The 24,639-nt window shown below is 53.7% G+C and overlaps 1 protein-coding gene across 5 annotated transcripts; it reads right to left on the bottom strand.

Annotated features, from left to right (window-relative positions):
• Nucleotides 1-1,835: 1,835 nt before the first annotated feature.
• MAFF (MAF bZIP transcription factor F) lies at nt 1,836-15,864 on the bottom strand. Of its 5 annotated transcripts, none has more exons than XM_032266625.1 (3): nt 15,537-15,864; nt 4,420-4,486; nt 1,836-3,893 (listed from the first exon to the last, which is right to left on the bottom strand). In XM_032266625.1, the coding sequence occupies exons 2-3, from the start codon at nt 4,453-4,455 to the stop codon at nt 3,435-3,437; spliced, it is 495 nt and encodes a 164-aa protein (XP_032122516.1). In that variant the 5' UTR covers nt 4,456-4,486; nt 15,537-15,864; the 3' UTR covers nt 1,836-3,434. The 5 variants fall into 5 exon arrangements, with proteins under 5 accessions (XP_032122516.1, XP_032122518.1, XP_032122519.1 ...); XM_032266627.1 differs by lacking the exon at nt 15,537-15,864 and adding an exon at nt 14,632-15,268; XM_032266628.1 differs by lacking the exon at nt 15,537-15,864 and adding an exon at nt 14,716-15,268.
• Between the last annotated feature and the right edge of the window lie 8,775 nt (nt 15,865-24,639).

Raw genomic sequence — 24,639 nt, 5'->3', positions numbered from 1 at the left:
AACCCCCTCTCTACTAAAATACAAAAAAATTAGCCGGGCGTGGTGGCACGAGCCTGTAGTCCCAGCTACTCGGGAGGCAGAGGCAGGGGAATTGCTTGAACCTGGGAGGCAGAAGTTGCAGTGAGCTGAGATTACACCACTGCACTCCAGCCTGGTGACGGAATAAGAGTCCGTCAGAAAGAAAAAAAGAAAAGAGAGAAAAACAAGACACCTGGATTAAGAAAGAAGAAAGAAAAGACACCTGGATTCAAACCCCAGTTGCCGTGACCCACAGACCACAGTACACTCCACTCCTCCTTCAGGGTGCCCCAGAAGGGCTGGCAGATTGGGTTGAAATTAGTGAGTTTGAGGGCTAGGACAAGACAGGGTTATGGTTTAGGCCTGCAGATAGGGGCTGGGAAAGGAACTCTCCTTGCCTCCCTGGGTCTTCCAAAACATGGGGAAGGTAGTTTCTACTTGCTGTAAAAAATCAGACCTCAATGTGAAAGTGCTGGAAAGATTACTCCGAAATCTGTTTTTTTTTTCCTCTCTGGGTGGGACTGTCTGCTCACTAAAGGGATGTCCAGGGAATTTAACCCTAAATTTCTTTTTTTTTTTTTTTTCCGAAGTCTCTCTTTGTCACCCAGGCTGGAGTGCATTGGCGCGATCTCGGCTCACTGCAACCTCCGCCTCCTGGGTTCAAGCAATTCTCCTGCCTCAGCCTCCCAAGTAGCTGGGACTACAGGCACGTGCCACCAGGCCCGGCTGATTTTTGTATTTTTAATAGAGATGGGGTTTCACCATGTTAGCCAGGCTGGTCTTGAACTCCTGACCTCAGGTGATCCACCCACCTCGGCTTCCCAAAGTGCTGGGATTACAGGTGTGAGCCACTGCGCCCGGCAAACTTCTTTCTTTTGAGACAGGGACTCTGTCAGCTGGCTTGTGCAGTGGTGCAGTCATAGCTCACCGAAGCCTTGAGCTCATGGGCTCAATTACACCAACATGCCTGGCTAATTGTTTTCTTATTTTGTTTTAGAGATGGAGTCTCGCTCTGTCACCCAGACTGGAGTTCAGTGGCGTGATCTTGGCTCGCTGCCTCCCGAGTAGAGGTTGCTCTGCTTCCCAGGTTCAAGCAATCCTCCTGCCTCAGCCTCCTGAGTAGCTGGGACTATAGACATGTGCCACCATATCCAGCTAATTTTTGTGTATTTTTAATAGACAGGGTTTCACCATGTTGGTCAGGCTGTTCTCGAACTCCTGACCTCAAATGATCCACTTGCCTCGGCCTCCCAAAGTGCTGGGATTACAGGTGTGAGCCACCTCGCCTGGCCTGTTTTCTTTTTAATTTTTTGTAGAGATGGGGGTCTTGCTGTGTTGCCCAGGCTGGTAGCAAACTCCTGGCCTCAAGTGATCCTCCCATCTCAGCTTCTCCAGTAGCTGGAACAACAGACACATGTACCACCACACGTGGCTAATTATGTTTTTGGAGAGATGGGGTCTTACTATGTTGCCCAGGTTGGTCCTGGACTCCTGGTCTCAAAGATCCTCTTGCTTCAGTCTCCCCAAGTGCTGGAACTACAGGTGTTAGCCACCATGCTCAGCCAGAATCTAGCCCTAAATTTCATCATGATCATGGCTTTGTCGTCCCTAGGAGCTCCTGGGCTCTAAGCAACCAAAAAGGAAGCATCGAAGTTTCGGCACCACTGGTCTCTGCTGCCGCCTCTACCCCACCTCATGTCCTGTGCAACAGCTGGAGATGGGCACTGGCCTCCCCACCACCAGAGGCCCCAAGGGTTTGAAAGCAGAATGCCATCTTAGACACCCCTCCCCAACAAAACATAGCCCAGGACACAGACTTATTCTCTGTGGAAAAGGAATTAGACTTTATTTAGAAAGTCTACAAAATACAGAAGGCGATAACTCGCTTGCTGTAAGTCAGGAAATAAATAAATTCTAGGAGCCGGGCAATTTTTTTTTTTTTTTTTTTAAGACAGGGTTTTGCTGTGTTGCCCAGGCTGGAGTGCAGTGGTGCAATCTTAGCTCACTACTACCTCTGCCTTCTGGGCTTAAGCGCTCCTCCTGCCTCAGCCTCCCAAGTAGCTGGGACTACAGGCGTGAGCCACCACGCCTAGCTAATTTTTGTATTTTTTGTAGAGGCGGGGTTTCACCATGTTGTCCAGGGTGGTCTCAAACTCCTGGACTCAAGCGATCCACCCTCCATGGCCTCCCAAGGTGCTGGGCAGGCATGAGCCACCGAGCCCGGCTTAAACATTTTTTTTGCTGCTATCCGGCTTTCCCTAAATATAAGATAAAATGTGATTTATTGCAGATATAAAATATAAAGTCCAGCCCATATGCCACTTTTCCCAGGGAGCAGGAGCTCAGGCTCTGGCTGGGGAGAATAACTTAGATCCGTGCAATAAATAAAACAGTGGGGAGGGGCAGTGTGGACAGTGCGGGGGGAGGTACTAAGGTTGGGGTTCCCAGGAGGGTGACAATCAAAGGCAGGGGTCAGCCCCCACCCCACAGTGGGCACTGATGGGTCGAGCTGGGACCCTTCTTCTAAGGACCCCACTCCAGGCTGTAGTCAGACCGCAGGGTCTGACTTCTTGCCTCCCCACTTGCCACAGCAGTCCATGGCGCCTTTACTCTGTCTGACCAGCCCCTGACATCCTGGCTGCAGGGAGAGCCTAGGGCTGAGCCAGGCCAGCTCCTTCCCACTCTTCCATCCCTGTCACCTTCTCTCTCCCTCTGCTTCTCTCCCCCTCTCTTGCAGAGAGAGGTCTCCCAGGCCAGGGAGGCCCTCCCATCACCTTTCTGAGTCCTTGCCCTCTGTCCCCCTGAAAACCATGGCTGGAATCTTAGGGCAGCAGTAAGGAAACCCAGGTTTTGGAACCGGCACAATCGCTAAGTGATATATGACCTCGGGCCATCTGCGAACTGGGTTTTACTAGACTTCCTACCCACTCTTTTAGTTTTGGAAGGCCAGGCCCAAAGCAGAGGTGGGGGCATCTCTTCAGTGCAATTTCTCACCAGGACGGCCCCACAAGTCACAGATAGCCAAATCTAGCTTGGAATCCTGGGAGGGTTTGGAGAGCATACTGGCACAACCAAAGCAGTTTCCAAGATAAGGGGTGCCCTTTTCTCCCCCAACAGCTGTTCTCTAAGCTGGCTCCGTGTCTCTCAATCTAAAAAGGCTAAACTTTCAGCCAAGGGCGATCCCAGATCCCGAGCTCTGCCCCATCCCCAACCTACCAAAGTTCCTCTTCCCAGGGCCATTCGGTCCCAGTTTTGGGGGCTGCAAGAGGAAGACAGGGCCCAGGGAGGGAATGTGTGTGCACCAAGGGGCCGGTGCTACAGAGAAATGGGACCTGGGTACAGAGCCGGCACTCAGGCACTTTGGGGAGGGAGCTGGGGCGGGAGGGGCGTGGCTGGGGAGGTGGAAGGGGCAGGCACTAGGAGCAGGAGGCCGGGCCGGGAACGGGGTCCGGACCGGGGGCGGGGCCAGACCCCGATCCTGGGTTGGACTTAACGATAGTGATGACGCTGGCTGGCGCCACGAGCGTGGCGGTCCCGCGGGCGGCGGCCACTGAGCGCGCGAAGCCCTGCAGCGCTTCGCACTTGCCGCGCAGCGCGTCGAGCTCCAGGCGCATGGCGGCGTTCTCTCGTGCCAGCTTGTCCACCTCGCGCTCCAGCTCTGACTTCTGCTTCTGCAGCTCCTCCTTCTGGCACACGCGCTTCACGCGGCAGCTGGCGGCGTAGCCGCGGTTTTTGAGTGTGCGGCGCCGCTGCTTGAGCCGTGTCACCTCCTCGGCCGAGAGCCCGCGCAGGTGCCGGTTCAGCTCGCGCACCGACAGCCCCATAAGCGCCTCGTCCGAGAGGTGTGGCGTGTTCTCGCTCAGCTCGCGCTTGATCTGCAGGTATAGGGAAACTGAGGCCCAGGGACTGGGGACGGCCCCCCCTCCACCCCCAGTGTTCCTCCTTCACCGCCTTAGCCGCTGAGTTGGTGGCTGGACTTGATTCCAAACCCCAAAGGGTAGCAGGAATCAGGAAAGGGAAAACCGGGCCAAACTAGGATAGGAAAACACAAAAGGAGGCCATCCCGGGGCTCAGCCTGGATTCTAACCTAGCGCCAAGCCCTGGACTCGGCCAGAGAAACCCAGCCTGGAAACCACCTTTGAATGCCCCGGGGGACATTGACAAGATGGAGAGGGAGGCCTGGAGAGGGAAGTGACCTACCGCAGGGACACGGAGCCTGTGACCAGAGCCCAGGCCTCCTCGTCCCAGTCTGTGGCTGTGGCCCCCGCTTTGGCATCATGAAGGTTTGATGCCTGCTGAGCCACCCAGGGGGTTCCATGAAAGAAGGGGAAGCTGGGATGAGGAGCTCTGCAGGGGTAGGGAGGGAGGGCTTCCCTGGGTTGACGGAGGCTGCCTCCTCACCTTCAGAGCTTTGCTGGATAAGGGATCCACAGACATGTTTGCAGGAGGTGCCCTCTGGGCTGCAGACCTAGAGTAGAAAGGAGGCCAAAGTCGCTTTGTTTGTTTTTGTTTTCCCATTTGGAATAAAATGCAAACTCACTACGTTGGCATTCAAGGCCCCTGCTCTCTTAGAACTGATTCATACCTACCACCTTCCTCTCTCCACATTGGTCCAGTCACAGTGGCCTCCTTAAGGCTCATTCCAGTCTCTGGACTTGTGCACATGCTGTTCTCTTTACTGTTCTATCTCCCCATAGTGACTCCTCATCATGTAGGCCTTTGCCCAATGTCACCTCAAGAGGTCTTCTTCTTTTTTGAGACAGAGTCTCACTCTGTTGCCCAGGCTGGAGTGCAATGGCGCAATCTCAGCTCACCAAAACCTCCGCCTCTTGGGCACAAGGGATTCATCTGCCTCAGCCTCCCAGGTAGCTGGGATTACAGGCGGATGTCACAACGTCCAGCTAATTTTTGTATTTCTAGTAGAGACAGGGTTTCTCCATGTTGGTCAGGCTGGTCTCAAACTCCCGACCTCAGGTGATGCTCCCGCCTCGGCCTCCCAAAAGTGCTTGGATTATAGGCGTGAGCCACTGCACCTGGCCTAAGAGGTCTTCTTTGACCATTATGGCTAAATGCCTCTTTGTGCACATCACATCACCCCAACGGTGAACCCTTGTAATAGTCACTTCTTCTCATTTCTCACGCTTGCTTCCTCATCTATAATTGGTTTCTCCTTTCCACCCCTCCTCCCCCGAAACAGAAACCCATGAAGGCAGAGGCCTTCCCTGTCTCACCATGGCATCACTATGCCTAAACAAGTGCCTGGTATATAACAGATGGCTCAGTGAGTGTGCACCAAATGGACAGACGCTCCTCTCCTGATCATTCTTCCACATGGAGCGTGGACATGTGCATTTGATTTGATTTTCACAACTTTTTTTTGAAACAGAGTCTCATTCTGTTGCCCAGGCTAGAGCGCAGTGGCTCGATCTTGGCTTACTGCAACCTCCGCCTCCTGGGTTCAAGCGATTCTCCTGCTTCAGCCTCCTGAGTAGCTAGGATTACAGGCTCATGCCACCACACCTGGCTAATTTTTTGTACTTATAGTAGAGATGGGGTTTTGCCATGTTGCCCAGGCTGGTCTCAAACTCCTGACCTCAGGTGATCCATCCGTCTTGGCCTCTCAAAGTGCTGGGATTACAGGTGTGAGCCACTGTGCCTGGCCAATTTTTCAGAACTTTTCTTTTTTTTTTTTTTTTTTTGACAAAATCTTGCTCTGTCACCCAGGCTGCAGTGCAGTGGCATGATCTCGGCTCACTGCAACCTCCGCCTCCCGGGTTCAAGCAATTCTTCTGCCTCAGCCTCCCGAGTAGCTGGGACTACAGGTGCATGCCATCATGTCCAGCTAATTTTTTGCATTTTTAATAGAAACGGGGTTTTACTGTGTAAGCCAGGATGATCTCGATCTCCTGACCTCATTATTCACCCGCCTCAGCCTCCCAAAGTGCTGGGACCACAGGCATGAGCCAACGCTCCCATCCTAATTTTTCGGAAGTTTTCTTAAAGTATAACCTATATACAGAAAAGTACACACAGCATATGTGCACCAGTAAATGCCTTTTCACAGAGTCCATTGGGCACCCCGTAAGATACAACATCAGCCAGTCCCCTCCTCCCCAGTCCTCCTTCATCTAGACCTGTGTTTTGGGAAAGCTTCCCTAACTACCTGGGGGCTGCTCAGCACTAACTCAGCATGCCCTAGGCAGATGGGGCAGCCAGCCCTAGACCACTGAGGGCCTCTCACCTCCTAATCCCTCCTTCTACAGGCCTGACAAGTCACATGCTTCTTCAGCAACTATTTATTGAGCAGCTACTCTTTGCCAAACATGTGCTTGGCAATGGGGAGACAAAGGTGAAAAAAACTCGTGGAGGGTATATTCTAGGGGTCAGTGGTCATCACTCTGAGCTGGAGAAGGGGACCATCTCCCAAAGGTCCCTTTACAGCAGCAGTCCTCTCTGTCCCTAGCTGATCGGATCTGCTCCGCCATTCCTTGTGAACCTGAGTTTTCTCCTCTGACAGTCTCCAAGGTGAGGGGGCAGTGGTAAGAAGCCAAGGAAAACTAAGGAAGACAGGCCGGGAGTGGTGGCTCACGCCTGTAATCCCAGTACTTTGAGAAGCTGAGGCAGGCGGATCACCTGAGGCCAGGAGTTCAAGAACAGCCTGGCCAACATGGCAAAACCCTGTCTCTACCAAAATACAAAAATTAGCCAGGCATGGTGGTGCACGCCTGTAGTCCCAGCTTCTCAAGAGGCTGAGGTAGGACAATTGCTTGAACCCGGGAGGTGGAGGTTGCAGTGAGCCGAGATTGCGCTATTGCACTCCAGCCTGGGAGCCTGGGTGACAGAGGTTGAGACTCTATCTCAAAAAAATAAATAAATAAAAAGAAAACAAAGGAAGATGCATTTCGACCTGAGCTGTAGCATCCTGTAAACACGTGCTGTATCAGAATGAGTGTTATCCAGTTTGGTGGACAGCAGGGGGCAAAAGCCCGGGTCTAGGTCCTGGTTCCTTGAGCTGTCTGTGGGGCCGACCTCACAGGTCAGCTCAGCCCCTGACACATTCTGGCAGGACTGGGGTGTGTCTTGGGGACAATGTGGAGAAATGGAAAGTACATGTACCTTGGTGCCAGAAACACCTGGGGCCTTTTGGGGGCGGTCTCGCTCACTAGTTGTGGGGTTCTGGTAGGTCAGTGAAGCTTTCTGTGCCTCACTTTCCTCCTGGGTGACACAGGGCAGCTGTGCTAAGTCAGCTCACATCATGGCTCGCTCAGGACCCTCCCACAGCTCATTGGAGTAAAGCCAGAATCGTCACCATGGCCCACAAAGTGCTGCAAAAAGTGTCCTCAGCATCCCCTCTCCGACCTTAGCCCTGCTTGGCTCCCCTGTGCTCTCCCTGCCCCAGCCACACCCACCGTTCCTCAGTGCACAGGATGCACGCTTCTCTCCAGGGCCTTTGCACTGGCTGGTCCCTCTGCTGGTATTTTTTTAATTTTTTTTTTGGCGACACTGTCTCACTCACTCTGTTGTAGGCTGGAGTACAGTGGCATGATCATAGCTCATTGTAGCCCCAACCTCCCAGGCTCAAGTGATCCTCGTACCTCAGCCTCCCTAGGGTGCATGCCACAATGCCTGGCCAATTTTTGTATTTTTTTGTACAGACAGAGTTTCATCATGTTGCCCAGGCTGGTCTTGAACTCCTGTGCTCAAACGATCTGCCCGCTTCTGCCTCCCAAAGTGTTGGGATTATAGGCGTGAGCCACCATTCCTGGCCTCTGCTGGGATCTCATGTTCACTCAATTTAGAATTCACAATGCCTGATACACACACAGACACACACACACTCTCTCTCTCTCTCGCCCCATGTCCCTTCCCCACCTCTGGTTTCCCCATGTGTAATTATCATCATTCACATATATGGTGGGTGTCACATATATGGTTCAGTATCTGTCCCTCCCAACCTCCTGATTAGAATGCCAGCTCCTGGCCAGATGCGGTGGCTCATGCCTGTCATCCCAACACTTTAAGAGGCCGAAGTGGGTGGATCACGAGCTCAGGAGTTCAAGACCAACCTGGCCAAGATGGTGAAACCCTATCTCTATTAAAAATACAAAAATTAGCCGGTTGTGATGGTGGGCACTTGTAATCCCAGCTATTTGGGAGGTGAGGCAGGAAATTGTTTGAACCCGGGAGGAGGCTGCAGTGAGCTGAGATCATGCCACTGCATGCCAGCCTGGGTGACAGAGCAAGACTCTGTCTCAAAAAAAAAAAAAAAAAAAAAAAAAAGATGCCAGCTCCAGTTCCATGAGGGCAGAGCTTGTACCTCATTCATCCACCATGAGCTCCCCAGTGCCTGGCACCTCACAGATGCTCAAGGAATCCTTGCTGAGCTCTCAGTGTGACTCAGGCTGAGGTGAGGACAGTCCAGGGCTTCTCAGGAAACTCCCCAGCCCCTCCCAGCCCACACAGTCAGGGGGTCTAGCAGCTCAAAAGGAAGGAAGGAGTGGGACAGGAGGAGGAAGTTAGGGCCTTCAGTGATCCCCGGACAGGAGCAGCCACCATGGCCCTTAAGCAGGGGAGTCTCAGAAGTCACCCAGGCTTCTCTGGGGGTAGCTGGGTGGACCCAGAGTGCCAAGTCAGCACCCAGGCACCTCCAGACCTCTGTGTGAATCTCCGGTGAAGATGGGGAGAAGGCCCACCTCATGGGGTGACCTGTGAGCTTCAATCCCCACTGCTGAACATGCCGGCTTAGCCTGGGCTCTGGCCTCAGTTTCCCTGCCCAGCCCTCCAGATCCTAGGGGGCTCAGACCCTGGCTGCCCACCTAGCTCTCCTTGGGGGCCTCTGTGCACTCCTGTCCTACCTGGAAAAGTCCGGAGATCTGCTACCTACCCTGACCTTTCAGACACTACCTGGAGAAGTTTACACGCCAGCCTCACTGATCCTGCCCTTCAATGCAGGCTTCTTTTTTTTGAGATGGAGTCTGGCTCTGTCACCCAGGCTGGAGTGCAGTGGCACAATCTTTGCTCACTGCAACCTCCACCTCCCGGGTTCAAGCAATTCTCCTGCCTTAGCCGCCTGCATAGCTGGGACCACAGGTGCCCGCCACCATGTCCGGCTAATTTTTGTATTTTTACTAGAGATGAGACTTCACCATATTGGTCAGGCTGATCTCGAACTCCTAACCTCAGGTGACCCACCCACCTCGGCCTCTCAAAGTGCTAGGATTACAGGTGTGAGCCACTGCGCCTGACCCAATGCCAGCCTCTTAAATGGTCACCCTCACCACCCTACCTACACCTGGGGAGGCCCCAGCACACCTCCCTGCTGCCTCAGCTCATCCCCACATAGCAGCTGGACAATCTTTGCACCATGTGAATTTGACCATGCCACCAACCAGATTAAAACCTTCTATGGTGGCCAGGCGCAGTGGCTCACACCTGTAATCCCAGCACTTCGGGAGGCCGAAGCAGGCAGATCACAAGGTCAGGAGATTGAGACCATCCTAGCTAACACAAGGTCAGGAGATTGAGACCATCCTAGCTAACACGGTGAAACCCTGTCTCTACTAAAAATACAAAAAAAATTAGCCAGGCGTGGTAGCACACACCTGTAGTTCCAGCTACAGGTGCTAGGAGGCTGAGGCAGGAGAATCACTTGAACCCTGGAGTCGGAGGTTGCAGTGAGCCGAGATCACGCCACTGCACTGTAGCCTGGGCAACAGAGCGAGACTCTGTCTCAAAAACAAACAAACAAACAACACTTTCCATGGTTTCCTACTATCCTGAGGTCAGAGTCCAGACCCACCCTCATGGCACTCCAGGCCCTGTGTGTCCAGCCTCAGGCTCATTTCCCACCACTGCCGCCTCCCCTAAGCACTCCAGCCATGCACAATTTCTTTCACTTCCTCCCACCCGCGCTTTCTTGCTTCTGAGCCACCTCCCACCCCGTGACATTTCTCTCCCCTCGCTCCCCTCTACTTTGTCTGGCGGACTCCTACTCATCCTCCTTCCTTGGATGTAGACCTCTCCTCCTCCAGGAAGCCCTCCCTGACCCCTAGGACCTGTTAGGCACCACCCACCCCTGTGTGTAACGGGTTGTATGTCCTTGCCGTCTCTCCACCAGACAGGGAGGGGCTAAGTCAGCTCTGGGTGCTTGAGGCCACCCAGCACAAGGCCTGGCAGGAGCAGGCACTGGGGAGGGGTGGATGGGTGGAGTCTCTGATGCCATCACCCAGCTTGTCAGTGTCCAAACCAAGTTCCAGGCCGAAGCGTAGTTCAGAGACTCCTGGCCCTGTCCCTAATGTCTCTAATTCTTCCTCCTCTCCAGCTGCTTCCTTGTGCCGGTTGGCAGAGACAGTCCAGATGCTAGGAGAATGGGAAGACAGCAGAGGGAATCCCCCACAAAGGGAGAATGGGAAGACAGCAGAGGGAATCCCAGCCATGTGACCCCCGCAAAGGCAGGGTTTGGGAAACAGGTAAAGGTGCAGTGGATTCAAGGTAAATCCTTGGTAAAGGGAATCAAGCTTGGGTTTAAGTCCCATCTCTGTTTTCTCAGGCTGTGTGACCTGGGGTGAACCACTGCACCTCTTTGGGTCTCCACTTTCCCATCTGTCGGATCAGAACAGTACCTGCCTCGCAGGGTTTTGGTGGAATCAAGTGATATAAACTGTAGAGGTCAGTGAGCACCTGGGAGGTTAGAATTGCTGTCTGTCCAGGAGGGGTCAGGCCTGTAGCCAGCACTGAGGTCTCGCTCTGATTCAGCATCTCCCAGCCAGCAAGGGCACACAGGGAACTGCAGGAAAGACTCTTAGAGGCCATCAGGTCCTGCCTCCTCACTTTACCCAAGGGGAGGTGGAGACCCAGAGAGGGGCATCACTTGCCCGAAGTCACACAACAGGTGTGAATGAATATCTGCAAAGGCGCAGGACTGAAACCTGGTCCTTTCACACCTCGCCTCCCTGGTGGGGCTCACCTACAGTCCCAGCTACCTGGGGAGCTGAGTCAGGAGAATCGCTTGAACCTGGGAGGTGGAGGTTTCAGTGAGCCGAGAACAAGCCACTGCACTCCAGCCTGGGTGACAGAGTGAGACTCAAAAAAAAAAAAAGGCTTTAATCCCAGCACTTTGGGAGGCCGAGGCAGTTGATCATGAGGTCAGGAGTTCAAGACCAGCCTGGTCAACATGGTGAAACCCCATCTCTACTAAAAATACAAAAATTAGCTGGATGTGGTGGTAGGTGCCTGTAATCCCAGCTACTCGAGAGGCTGAGGCAGGAGAATTTCTTGAACCCAGGAGGCATAGGTTGTAGCGAGCTGAGATAGTGCCACTGCACTCCAACCTGGGAGACAGACTGAGACTCCATCTCAAAAAAAAAAAAAAAAAAAAAAAAAAAAAGAGGCTTCGGCAAGAAAGATTACCCCATCTCACCATCATGCTGCTATCCACAAGCAGCAGAGACATCGCTACCCACCAAAGCGCTGGTTCCTAGCGAGGCAGGGCATAGCCCTTGGGTCTTCCTCAGTGCAGCACTGTTTCCTCCTGAACCTGGACACAGCCTCAGAATCCTTCTCAACACTGCTTCCAGAGCAGGCCCAAGAGATGGAACCCAGCCATTCCCTACTCTTGACACTAGCGGCAGCTGGCTGTGATTCTAAGTACCCTCAGGTGCTAAGGAGGTTTTGAACCTGCTCTTCCCCCACTCCTCCACGCTCTCCTGTCCCAGCCTCAGCCCCCTCAACTGCATCCTGGATGTCAGCCGAGGCACCCACGTTTGCCCAGGAATGTCCTAGCTCAGCAAAGTCAGGCAATCACAGAGGGAAAGTCACAAGAAGGGAGAACTTTCCAGTAACCTCAGGCTTTCCGCTGCCAACCCCGGGCCAGGGGCTGTCAAGGGGTCTGGGTCCTTTGCCTTTGCCATCCTGGCTGAACCCGGGCCTGAGAAACAGCAGCTGATTCGATCCCCTGTTCTGCAGTGGAGGCAACCAAGCCGCTGTTTGGTGGCAGTGGTGGACTGGAACCCAGGGGTCCCCTCTCTTCTATGCCAGCCACCACCACCTCTCCCTGGCGTCCTCCCTTCTTCCCTTGGAAGCCAGCAGAGCTGACTTCCAGGGTCTGCAGGTTCCTGTCGTCTTCTGGAGGCATAATGAGTAAGGTGACACTTGGGGAACTGACAACTGCCTTGTCCAGTCAGCAGCCACAACCCTCCAACGTCCCCCTCCCTGGCCCCACCAGTCCACTACAGAGACACCCTGTAGAAGGCCCACCCACTGGCATGGGCTCCTCTCTGGCTGCTGAGCCATTTTGCTCGCTCTGTGAGGACAGAGGGAAAAAATGTGTTTTCCTGGGTCTTGTCAGCCAGCTCTGCTGGAACCTCCTCCCTGCTGGAAGGGGAGCAAGGCTGCGAGCACCAAGCACTGCAGGGATGCAATGGCCTGGGGTTCCAGCCCAGTTCTGGCACCCACTCATACTTGCTGTGTGGCTTCAGGTACCGCACTCCCTCTCTCTGGGCCTCAGTTTCCCCAACATGCCAAACCTCCTCCAAGCCTAAGGTACCTTCCAGCAATGACTATCTCTGAGTTTAAAGTTTCAGATACTGGCCCAGAGTTCCAAGACCACCAGTAGAATGGAGGTAGAGAAAGGAAAGCAGTGAAGGCTTCCTGGAGGTGGAGACATGAGACACAAACTACCAGTCTATCAGACTAGCCCTCTTCTCCACCTGCGCAGCCACAGACCACTTCCTCTTTCATCTGGACCGTGCCCACAGCTGCCTGCTCACCAGCCTCTTGTCTTGCCCTCCATCTCCAATCCCTACTATTGATGCTTCCCCAAGAGCTGTCAGAGGAATCAGTACTGACACAAACCCACAAGCCTGCTCATGCTTGGCCCATTTCAAAGCCCTGCAATGTCAGCTTCCCATGAGCCCACACAGTAGGGCCCTCAGGTCTCAGCCATGTTCCTGTCCACTCTCTCCCAGGATCACATGCAAACGAATGAACAGACAGCAAATTCTGCTATCCCTGAATGTTTCCCAAAGGGACAGCTGGGCAGTGTGTGCCTGTGTGCGTGAGGGAGGAAGTCTCCTGAGCCCTGAAGGATCTACTCGCTTTTGGGAGACTGCTTCAAGATTCCTCCAGCCCCAGCCCCGGCTTCCTGTTTCTCTGGGGTTCCCAGGCCTTTTTCTCCATATGTTGTGGAGTTCTTCAAGGACAGGGACCCAGGGCTCATTCATTCAATCAGCAGACATCCAAGAAGCACCTACTGTGTTCCAGGCTGGGCCCTGGACACCCTAAAATGAATCACAGTCCTGCCTTCAAGGGCTTCACAGACAACCACCACTCTATCAGACTCAGCTCACTAGTCACCTCCCCAGGGAAGCCTTTCTTGATTGTCCTGGCTAAGTCAGAGTGCTGTTACGTACTTTCAAACCACAGTCACTTCTCCCTCACATCATCCATCTCAGCTGTGTTTTGCATCTACTTCTGTGGATCTTTTTTCAACTCTATGTCCCCTGCTTAGCTGTACGCTCCCAGAGGGCAGTCTCTGGATCTGGTCTATTCAAATCATCCCCGGCATCTGGTCCAGGACGGGGCCCAACGGCCATGCAAGGCCCAGGGGTGATTGGATGGGAGGTTAAACCTCTCAGTGCTAACTTTCCATCTGGGACTGAGTCAGCCAGCCGCTTCCCCTCATCCCCTGACCCCTGGCCCTACTTTGGAATGTTTCCTGCCCAGCTTTGAGAGTGGGCCTGGCTGGTTCCTGTACTCCTGGCCCAACCCCACTGACTCAAACCCCACCTACTCTTGGGTACCCTCAGCTGTCTGCTGTCGGTTCTGCTTTCTCTTCCACAATTCCCCTGGAAAATACGCTGTCTGCAGAGACTTCCAGAGCTTCCCCCTCCTACACACCATCCTGCCACCCTGCCTGTTACCTAGTTCCAGTGGCAGAGGGGGACACTGAGGGTCCATGTTGCTGTAGCAGAGCTCACCAGGGTTCAAAGATCGGAAGTCAAAAGATCATTGGTTCTTCACCCTGGCAAGCTCAACTTTCCCCCTCCCATGATTCTGTAGACCTGTGGGTGGGTGGAGGGGTAAGGTGGGTTAAGACCAAGGAATCTCTACTCCCAGCCCATCCTGCAGGCTGCCACACTAAACAGGTGCTTTCTGCAGGGTTATTGGGTGAGTGGGTAGGTGGCAGGTAGGTCAGGCCCCACCCCTCACTCATTAACCCTTCCTGCAGTCAGAGGCCTGTCCCCACTGCCTGCTGACCCTGCCTGGCCAAGGGTGAGGACTCGCCTCTGGTTCAGAGCCTCAGCTAGCTTCCCACGTCCAGCTGTAGGTCAGTCTAGTCTCACTAGTCCCACTTGTGAACTGAAGCTACCAGGAGGGCGAAACCGGCTCTGCCCCATCCTCCGCGACCGAGTAGGTACAGCCTCCAGAACCCAGACTAGCGAGAAAGCCTGGGGTCCTCTCCCTGCCCCCGACCTTTGCAGTCGGTTTTCTGGCCCTTCCTCTTCTCATGGGACTGAGGAGATGGGCAACCCTGGGGAGGAACGAGAGTATGTTGGGTCTTCCCTCCCCAAGGAGCCCCAAAATCTGGGGACAAGAACCTGGGCTCCAACTCACTTTGTTACCAGATCCACTAGGGTGCCAAGCAGAGAGTGGCTCACACCCCTCACTTCTAGCTCAGCTGGGTGAGGTCTTTGATACCTTGCCCCACCCTGTGGCTGCAGGCGCCGGCTCTGGGCGGGGGACAAACACTGGGGTCACGTGGTGGAAGCCCTGGGAAACTCCGAGGAGCGCGGGGGGCCCAGACAGCCCTGGGCAGTAGGACTCGGCCGGCCGGGACCAGAATTCCCACACCCAGCGTGAAGAAGCACGCGTCCGTTTCCTTCGCTTGGGTCCTTGTTCCGCGTTTACTCCTGTGGACAGCCCAGGGCACGCCCTCTCCGAAGTACACACTGCTGGTGTACAGGCCCCAGGGAGCGCGCGCGCGGACACGCACACACAAGCACACACGCGCAACACAGCACAACACACGCACACACGCCCCGCGAGGAACACCGCGCACGCACGCACCGGGCAGGACACCCAGGCCGCCCGCCAGGAAACACACGCACGCCCGCCCGCCCTCGGACGTAAACAAACCGCGCGCGCACCGCCCGCGGGCGCCGGGCCAGGGCCTGTTCCCACCGAGTCACGTAGGAGCACAGCGCCCCCGCCCCCGCCGGGCGGACGCGGAGATCGCCGGCCTGCGTTGCCCCTTCCTCCCCGGCGCCGCCGCCTCCCCGCCCGCTCCCCGGGAAGGGGCCCCGTCTCCACCCCCACTCCGCCGAGCTGGCCTCGGCCCCGTCTCGGCGTCCCTGGGACGGCCGCTCCCCTCTCCCCGCCCCCAGCCGTCCGATGGGTGACGGAGCCCCTGGAGCCCCGACGGATCGGGCCCGGGCGCCCACCTCAGGCGCGTCCCGGGGCGCGGAAACCCTGCCGCTTCGGGGTCCCGCGCACCGTCCTCCTGGCCCCGCGTTCCTCACCCGCCTCTGGGCCCGCCTGGCCCGGCGCTCTCGCACGCGCGCGTCTCTCCGCTGTCCCGGCCGCTGTCCCGGCCCGCTCTCTGGTCCGTCTCCCCTCCGTTCTGAGCCGCAGGTCGCTCTGAACCGGGCGCCCGGGAGCGCTGCGCAGAGTTTTGTTGTGGGGCGGGCGGCGCAGGGGGCCGAGGCCGCGCGGAGTTGTAAGGCGAGCTTCCCGGAATTACTCACTCACAGGATTCCTTTCATTCATAAAAACCCAGTCATGCGGTGACGTCACCGCCCCGGCCGCCCTCCGGCCCGGAGCGGCCTCCTGGTCCCTCGGCCCCGCCCCTTCTGACCCCGCCCCCGGAGGCCCCGCCCCCAGGGCAGCAGCGATTCTCTGCCTGGTTCCAGCGCTTGCTGGGTGCGTTCACGTGACACCTCGCGAGAGCCCCGTGGGTGGAGGTGTCATTGGTTCATTTTACAGTCAGGGGTCCTGGCCCTCTTCTTTCGACCTACACCTTCTGCCTTAATGATCTCATCCAGTTCCGTGTCTTTAAATGTCATCTACATGGCTGTAAGCCCCAGGTTTGTATTTCCAGAGCGAACAGCTTCTCCGAGTTCCAGACTCATAGCCAGCAACCCGCTCTGCGTCTCCAGTGGGTGTCAGATGGGAGACGACTGCAAACGACTCGGCCCAAAGCCCGCACCCGATGGTCAGTTAACTCCGCTCCCCTGCCACCCCATCTCAGCTGTTCAAGCCAGAACCCGGGATCCTGGCTCCATCCCTCACACTCACTTCCTCCCCACCTGAGAACTCAAGCTAGCGGTGTTTCTGGGTCTCCTGCATAGGACCACTTCTCACCACCAGGTCCTGCCACCTGGTCCTGGCACCATCAGCTCACCCGGACAGTGGCAGCAGCCTCTGGATAGACAGGCTCCCTACTTTGCCTCCAAAGTCTGTCTTCCTACACCAGCCAATGTTCTTCTCATAACAAAGTTCAGATTGTTTACACACCTCCTCTGGCCAGTCTCTCCTCATCCACCGCTCTTCAGCCACAGTACCCTTCTTTCTGTCCCCCAAACATACTAAGCCCATTCCTGCCACAGGCCCTTGGCACTGGCTGCCTCTTCTTCTGTTAACTGGCCTGCCTCTTTCTCATCTTTCAGGTCAGCTCAGATGTCACTGCCTCAGAGAGACCTTTCTGATCACCCTGGTTAAAGCAATCTTCACCTCTGAATTTTTTGTTGTCGTTGTTTTGTTTTCTTATTGTTTTTGAGACAGGGTCTCACTCTGTCACCCAGGCTGGAGTGCAGTGGCACAATCTTGGCTCACTTTGGGGTTACATCGCAACCACGGGAGGAGGGCCACATAAACATGAGGGATGAGTGCTGTGGTGGGAAGCCCCACCCAAAAGAGATGGCTTTGGAAGCCACATGGGGGATAGATGTTGCCATTCATCTCCCCCCCCACTTTCTTTTGCTCATGCTGTTCTCACTGACTGAAATTCCATCGCTCCGGCAGCCTCTCCTGTGAAATTGACATCATGGCACTTATTTCACTGTGGAGGGCACAGGACCTCTCCAAATGGGGAGGCCTCTGTGTGGCACCCTGATCACCAGCAAAGATCCCCACTTTCCTTGATGTGGCAAATTCGATTTCAGAGCCCTTATCTTGCTTTCCTTCCTCTGTGCCTCGGTCCACCAGACCTCCGGCTTCTTTCCCTTCCCTCCCACAGGCTGTGGGGTTTGGTCTGCAAATTGGCCCACTAGTTTCCCAAGTGACCAAAAGTTGAGGCAGCTTTGTCTAACACTCACAAGAATCTTTAAAAACCAATTGCTCACTGCTCTCCATTTCCGTAGCTAAAAGAGCCACCTAAGTTAACCCTTGGGGTACAAAATTTCTCAATTTTAGAAACTGCACAGTGGTGAGTTGTCTATTTTTTCTATCCCCCACCCCCTTTAAAAAAAAATAAATAAAAAAAAAAACAGGGTCTTTCCCTGTTGCCCAGGCTGGAGCGCAGTGGCACAATTCCAGCTCATCACAGCCTTGAACTTCTGGGCTCAAGTGATCCTCTCACCTCAGCCTCCAGAGTTGTTGGGACTATAAGTGTGCTTCACTGTGCCTGGATGATTTTTCTATTTTTTGCAGAGATCGGGGGGGCAGGTCTCACCCTATTGCCCAGGTTGATCTTGAACTCTTGGCCTCAAGCCTTCCTTCTGCCTTAGCCTCCCCATCTACTCCCTTTTTCATGAGCTTCTCAAGAGCTGGGGCCACGCCTGCAACACTGTAGGTGCTCAACTAGTGAATGAATTCCCATTGGACCTGAAGAATGCTCCTGGATGCCATGCTTCCTAGATCCTTTGCTCTCATCCCCAGTCTGCCAGAACAAGGGGTCAGTGCCTTATTATCCACCCTGCAGGGACTGCTTCCCACAGACATAGCTCCCCTTCTGGTCAAGATCAAGGGCCATGGTATAATGTCCTATTTAAAAGTGGGGGCTCTGGCCTGGTGCAGTGGCTCACGCCTGTAATCCCAGCACTTTGGGAGGCTAAGGCGTGTGGAGAAGTCAGGAGTTCGAGACCAGCCTGGCCAACATGGTGAAACTCCATCTCTACTAAAAATACAAAAAATCAGCCAGTGCCTGTAATCCCAGCTACTTGGAAGGCTGAGGCAGGAGAATCGCTTGAACCTGGGAGGCAGAGGTTGCAGTGAGCAGAGATCATGCCCTTGCACTCCAGCCCAGGAGACAGTGTGAGACTCCGCCTCAAAAAAAAAAAAAAAAAGTGGGAGCTCAGGCCGGGCATGGTGGCTCACACCTGTAATTGCAGCACTTTGGGAGACTGAGGCAGGAGGATCGCTTGAGCCCAGGAGCTCGAGACCAGCCTGGGCAATATGGCAAAATCCTGTCTCTATTAAAAAAAGAAGAGGAAGAAAAAGAAAAAAAAAGAAAAGAAAATGACCATCAGGCAGCTACCATAATCATCATGGGTTGCAGCAAGAATCACCAATGAGTATGAAAACTTGATGAGAAAGTATTTACATAGCTTCAAGTTATTTCCCCACAAGATGATAATTAATTATGGAAGGAAACATAATAACTCTCCAGTGGAGAAATTTGGCAGACACAACCTTCACTAAATGATCAAAGTGAATATCACCAGTAAGGGGCAAATTGCCATGGAGTTTGTAGATGAGATAATAGTATTGTATCGATGCCAATTTCCTGACCTCATGCTTGTCCTGTGGTCATAGAAGAGAATATATCTTTGATTTGAGGAAATACACATTGGAGCATTTTTATTTATTTATTTATTTTGAGATGGAGTCTTGCTCTGTCACCCAGAGTGCAATGGTGAGATCTCGGCTCACTGTAACCTCTGCCTCCCGGGTTCAAGCGATTCTCCTGCCTCAGCCTCCTGAGTAGCTGGGATTATAGACATGTACTACCATGCCTGGCTAATTTTGTGTTTTTAGTAGAGACTGAGTTTCTCCATGTTGGTCAGGCTGGTCTTGAACTCCTGACCTCAGGTGATCTGCCCGCCTCCATCTCCTGAAGAGCTGGGATTACAGGTGTGAGTCACTGTGCCCAGCCCACTGGAGTATTTAGAGGTAAGCTTTTGCAATTTACTCTGTTTGCAATTTACTCGGACATGGTTCTGAAAATAATACATGTAGATACATAGCATTATAGGCAGAATTTCGTAACGTTAAAATGTATATGTTGAAATCCTAATGCCTAAAAACCTCAGATTGTGACTATATTTGGAGATAAGGTTTTAAAAAGCATAAGTAAATTAAAATAAAGTATTTACAGTAGGCCCTAATCCAATCTGACTGGTGTCCTTATAAGAAGAGAAAATGTGGCCAGGCGTGGTGGCTCACATCTGTAATCCCAGCACTTTGGGACACCAAGGCAGGCTGGGATCACTTGAGGTCAGGAGTTTGAGACCAACCTGGCCAACATGAGAGATCCTGTCTCTACTAAAAACACAAAATTAGCCAGGCATGGTAGTACATGTCTATAATCCCAGCTACTCAGGAGGCTGAGGCAGGAGAATCGCTTGAACCCTGGAGGCAGAGGTTGCAGTGAGCCGAGATCAAGCCGCTGTACTCCAGCCTGGGCAACAGAGCAAAACTCCGTCTCACTCACACACACACACACACACACACACACACACACACACACACACATTTGTTTTTTGAAAGTAGTGACTCCCAAGTCATCCTGTGGGGTTCAGATCCTGGCCCCACCCTCACCAGCTGACCTCAGCTCCCTCCTTCTCTAAACCAGGCTTACTAGTCGTGCCTCCTTTATGGGCTGTGAAACAATGTAATACGTTTGCACTTACAAGCCTCTGGCACAGTGCTAAGTATGTAATAAAAGATTAATAATATCAGGTTAGAGAGAGCAGTCCTCTAGAGCAGGGGTCCCCAACCGCAGGCCGGTTGGTCTGTGGCCTGTTAGGACGCAGCCACACAGCAGGTGAGCAGTGGGTGAGTGACCATCACCGCCTGAGCTCCACCTTCTGTCAGCTCAGCAGTGGCCTTAGATTCTCAAATAGGAGCTCGAACCCTATTGTGAACTGCCCGTATGAGGGATCCAGGCTGCGTGCTCCTTATGAGAATCTAACTACTACCTGATGACCCGAGGTGGAAGAGTTTCTTTTTGTCCTTCTTTTCTTTTTTCGGAGAGAGAGTCTCGCTGTATCCTCCAGGCTGGAGTACAGTGGCGAGATCTTGGCTCACTGCAACCTCCGCTTCTTGGGTTCAAGCAATTCTCATGCCTCAACCTCCCTCAAGTAGCTGGGACTACAGGCGCAGGTCACCATGTCCAGCTAACTTTTGCATTTTTACCAGAACTGGGGTTTCGCCATGTTGACCAGGCTGGTCTTCAATTTCTTGCCTCAGGTGATCCGCCCTCCTCAGCCTCCCAAAGTGCTGGGATTATAGGCGTCAGCCACCGCGCCCGGCCGCTCAAAAAGTTCATGCCAAAACCATTTGCCACCCATAGTCCCCACTCTCCACCCTCACCCCCACCGCCATCTGTGGAAAAGTTGTCCTCTACGAAACAGTCCCTGGTGCCAAAAGCAGAGGAAATGGACAGAGTAATCAGTGCCCCGACGGCCCAGGGAGCACAGCCTGGGTGCCAGATGTGCTCCTGTGTATCAGATCGCCCTCAATCCTCTCCATATCTTAGCACTTAGGCATTATCATGGCCATGTTGCAGATGAGGAGATCGAGACTGTGGCAGGCGAGGAGCCATGCCCGGTATTGCACAACTAGTCCCTGGCAGAGGAGGACTTGAACTCAGGCTGGTCTGACTCGAGCCCTGCATGATCTCCTGCTGCCTCCGCCAGAATGACTTGCTGGGTTTTGATAGGGAGAGATTCGATATAATTCAGAGTCGATGATAATTAGAGCACATGTCATTTCTCCTCGTGGGCATCCCTGACTGGGATCCTGGAGAAACCCTGTTTCCTCCTCCCCCTCTTCTTCCTCTTCCTTTACCCCTATGTTGTCAATCCTAAGGCAAACCAGGCAGGGCCTGGTGGAGGGCGTCTCTGACCGGAGCCACTGTCTGCAAATACAAGGGTCCCAAGTCTGGGCTGGTGATGTGATTGTCCAGAGAGAAAAAAAGGGTTGAGCAAATCCAGACAACCAGGTCGGCCGCAGTGGCTTACATCTGCAATCCCAGCGTGCTGGGAGGCTAAGGCTGATCACTTGAGACCAGGAGTTCGAGACCGGCCTGGACAACATGGCGAAACTCTGGTCTCTACTAAAAATACAAAAATTAGCCCAGTGTGGTGGCACAAGCCTATAGCCCCAGCTACTTAGGAGGCTGAGGCAGGAGAATCACTTGAACCCAGGCAGCGGGGGTTGCAGTGAGCTGAGATCTCACCATTGCACTCCATCCTGGGTGACAGAGCAAGACTGTCTCAAAAAGAAAAAAAAAAATAAAATCCAGACAATCCAGTCCCTACTGTTATTATTGTTTATGAATCATGTTTATGTGCCCAAGAGCTGAAATTCTATGAAGTATCATATTACCCCCACTTTATAGATGAGGAAACTGAGGCTAGGAGGGCCGAAGCCATTTGCTAAGGACCCTTCCCACCCACTGTGAGTATGAATGTTTCATCTTCACTTCACCAGCACTGGGAGTTTTCATAGTCTAAGCCCTGCTAATTTCCTAGGCAAATGACATTATTGTATTTAAATTTGCATTTCTCTGAATAGGAATGAGCTTGAATACATTCCCATTTGCTCCAGTTGGGTTTTTTCTTCTTTTGTTCGTGTGCTTCGCCTATTTTAGATAAAACATTTTTATGTTTGCAAACTGACATTTTAGGAACCTGATACTAAGTACTTCCCATTTTTCCCCAGTCCTCCATCATTTTCCCTCTAAAACCTTCCCCTCCCCACGCCCAACAGCTTCAATATACCAGGAGATGTGCCAGCCCTGGCCTGAGTCCTTTTGTGCCAAGCCTGTAAAACGGTAACCAGGGCACTGCCACTCCATCCCCTTCACTCCTGCACACCAGCTGCTCTGGGCTTCTGGAGAGAAATCACCATCACGACCACAACCACCACCACGACAGCTGCGGTCACGACAAGGCCATCCTCTCCAGTCACAGCCAGGTCGCCAGAGCTGCCAGGAATCCCTCGAGTACTCGCCTCTCTCCTTCACCCGTAGGCCTTCATCCTCATGTGCATCAAACCGCTCTCCTTCCACTTTGAGAGGAAGCAAGTGCCAGGTGATGGGTGCACTTGACCCTCTGCATCTGCCCTTCCCTCTCCCTCCCAGTCCCTTCAGAAGCTGTCCTGTGTCTTGCTCCAAACCCACCTCTCCTCCTTCCAGAATTCCCATGCCCACGCCCCAGCCCCCATCCCCTCCCTCAGCACTGAAATGTCCCCAAGTGGCTGTCATCTCCAGCAGCCGCCCCTAACCCCACCTTTTTTCACTCCACCCCGCCCCCATGCACCCACCCTTGTTTTTTCTTCCCTTGATGGCCAGACCTCAAGTCATCTCCAACCACTGCCTCTGAGTTCTCACTGCGCCTCATTCCCAATCCCCCGCAGGCTGAGGGCTGTCCTCGAGACACCTCAGAAGGGACTCTGGCCGGGGTCCCAGTGACCTCCTTGTTGCTAAATCCAGGTCCAATTTCAGCCCTAATCTGTCCTGACCTTTGACAGCATGCAATGGTATTGCAATCTCCCTTCCTTTTAATTTTTTCCCCTTTTTTTTGAGTTGATGTTTTGCTATGGTCACCCAGCCTGGAGTACAATGGTGCGATCTTGGCTCACTGCAGCCTCCACCTCCCGGCTTCAAGCCATCCTCCTGCCTCAGCTCCCGAGCAGCTAGGATTACAGGCGCCACCCCATGTCCAGCTAATTTTTGTATTTTTAGCAGACAGGTATTCAGTGACGTGCCTACCTCCCCTTGCCTTCTCAAGCTCAGATTTCCCTCCTACCTTTTCAGCCTCATCCTGGCCCTCCTTCGTGGCCTTTTTTTTTTGAGACCGGGTCTTGCTCTGTAGCCCAGGCTGAGTCTCAGCTCACTGAGACCTCTGCCTCCCGAGTTCAAGTAATTCCCTGCCTCAGCCTCCTGAGGAGCTGGGATTACCGGGGCCCACCACCACGCCCAGCTAATTTTTGTATTTTTAGTAGAGACAGGGTTTCACCATCTTGGTCAGGCTGGTCTTGAACTCCTGACCTCATGATCCACCCGCCTTGGCCTCCCAAAGTGCTGGGATTACAGGCGTGAGTCATCCGGCCCAGGCTTGGCCTCTTAATTCTTTGCGAGGCTCAGAGCTTTGGCCTCTTTTCTCATCCCTGGGGAACCTTATCTCTGCCTCAAGATTTCAGGTGCCACCTGATGCTGACTCCCAAATCTCTACTTTGGGCTCCCAACGGCCTCTCATGGACCAGATCTGCTTAAGCAAGGATGACATGGATTTCCCCCCGCCCTTCCCTGGCACGTCTAATCCCACATTGTCTCAGTGGAGCTCAGCATCGCCCTCCCCACCTAATTTCTCTAACAGGTTGATGACACCATCTCCTCCCCAGTCACCCTGGAGAGAAACCAGGCCATCATCCCTCTCCCTTACTCCCACGGCCAACGAGTCACCAGGTTTCAGTGATCTCATCTCCTTGTCTTCTCTCTATCCTCTCTCTCTCTCTTCCCTCAGCCATGACCTCCATTCAAGCCACAGCATCTGGCTCCAGGACAATTGCAGCAGCCTTCTGCCTGGTCTCCCTGCCTTCAGCCTCCATGCAGAGGATAGATCGATCGATCGATCTATCTATCTATCTATCTATCATCTATCTATCATCTCTCTCTCTCTATCTTCCCTTCTCTTTCTTTTTCTTCCTTTCTTTCTTTCTCTTTCTTTCTTTCTCTCCTTCCTTTCTTTCTCTCCCTTCCTTCCTTCCTTCTTTCCTTCCTTCCTTTCTTTCTTCTTTCTTTTCTTTTCTTTTCTTTCTCTCTCTCTCTCTCTCTCTCTCTCTTTCTTTCTCTTTCTTTTTTTGAGATGGAGTCTCACTCTGTATCCAAGGCTGGAGTGCAGTGGCGTGATCTCGGCTCACTGCAACCTCCGTCTCCCAGGTTCAGGCGATTCTCCTGCCTCAGCCTCCCGAGTACCTGGGACTACAGGTGCCCACCACCATGCCCAACTAATTTGAGAGAGCTTTCTAAGACCTAAACTTGGCTAGGCCACTCCTCTGCTCACAACCCTTCCATGGCTCCCTGCTGCTGTCAGGACAAAGTGTAAACTCTTTCCATAAGCTTCCTAGATCTGGCCTCTGCTGTTCCCCACCATCCCCCCCGTTCCCCACCAACCTCCACCATTTCCCAGCATTCCCTACGGTCCCCCACCATCCCCCATCACTCCTCACCATCCCCCACCGTCCCCCACCATCCCCCACCATCCCCCACTGTCCCCCACTGTCCCCCACCATCCCCACCATCCCCCACCACTCCTCACCATCCCCCACCATCCCCCACTGTCCCCCACCATCCCCCACCACTCCTCACCATCCCCCACCATCCCCCACTGTCCCCCGCCATCCGCCACCACTCCTCACCATCCCCCACCATCCCCCACTGTCCCCCACCATCCCCCA

This window comes from Sapajus apella, unplaced genomic scaffold, assembly GCF_009761245.1.
Source record: "Sapajus apella isolate SASKATOON/1434 unplaced genomic scaffold, GSC_monkey_1.0 scaffold160, whole genome shotgun sequence".
NCBI classification, from domain to species: Eukaryota; Metazoa; Chordata; class Mammalia; order Primates; family Cebidae; genus Sapajus; species Sapajus apella.
This window is presented reverse-complemented; position numbering and strand designations above follow the sequence as displayed.

Excerpts from the sequence above, each read along its gene's own strand:
- MAFF (XM_032266624.1), bottom strand. The coding sequence starts at position 4,683 with ATGTGCACAAGTCCAGAGACTGGAATGAGCCTTAAGGAGGCCACTGTG. Across the intron at positions 4,487-4,603 it reads TGGAGAGAGGAAGGTGGTAG|GTCTGCAGCCCAGAGGGCAC; the intron begins GTATGAATCAGT and ends TTTCTACTCTAG. Across the intron at positions 3,894-4,419 it reads TATCCAGCAAAGCTCTGAAG|ATCAAGCGCGAGCTGAGCGA; the intron begins GTGAGGAGGCAG and ends CTATACCTGCAG.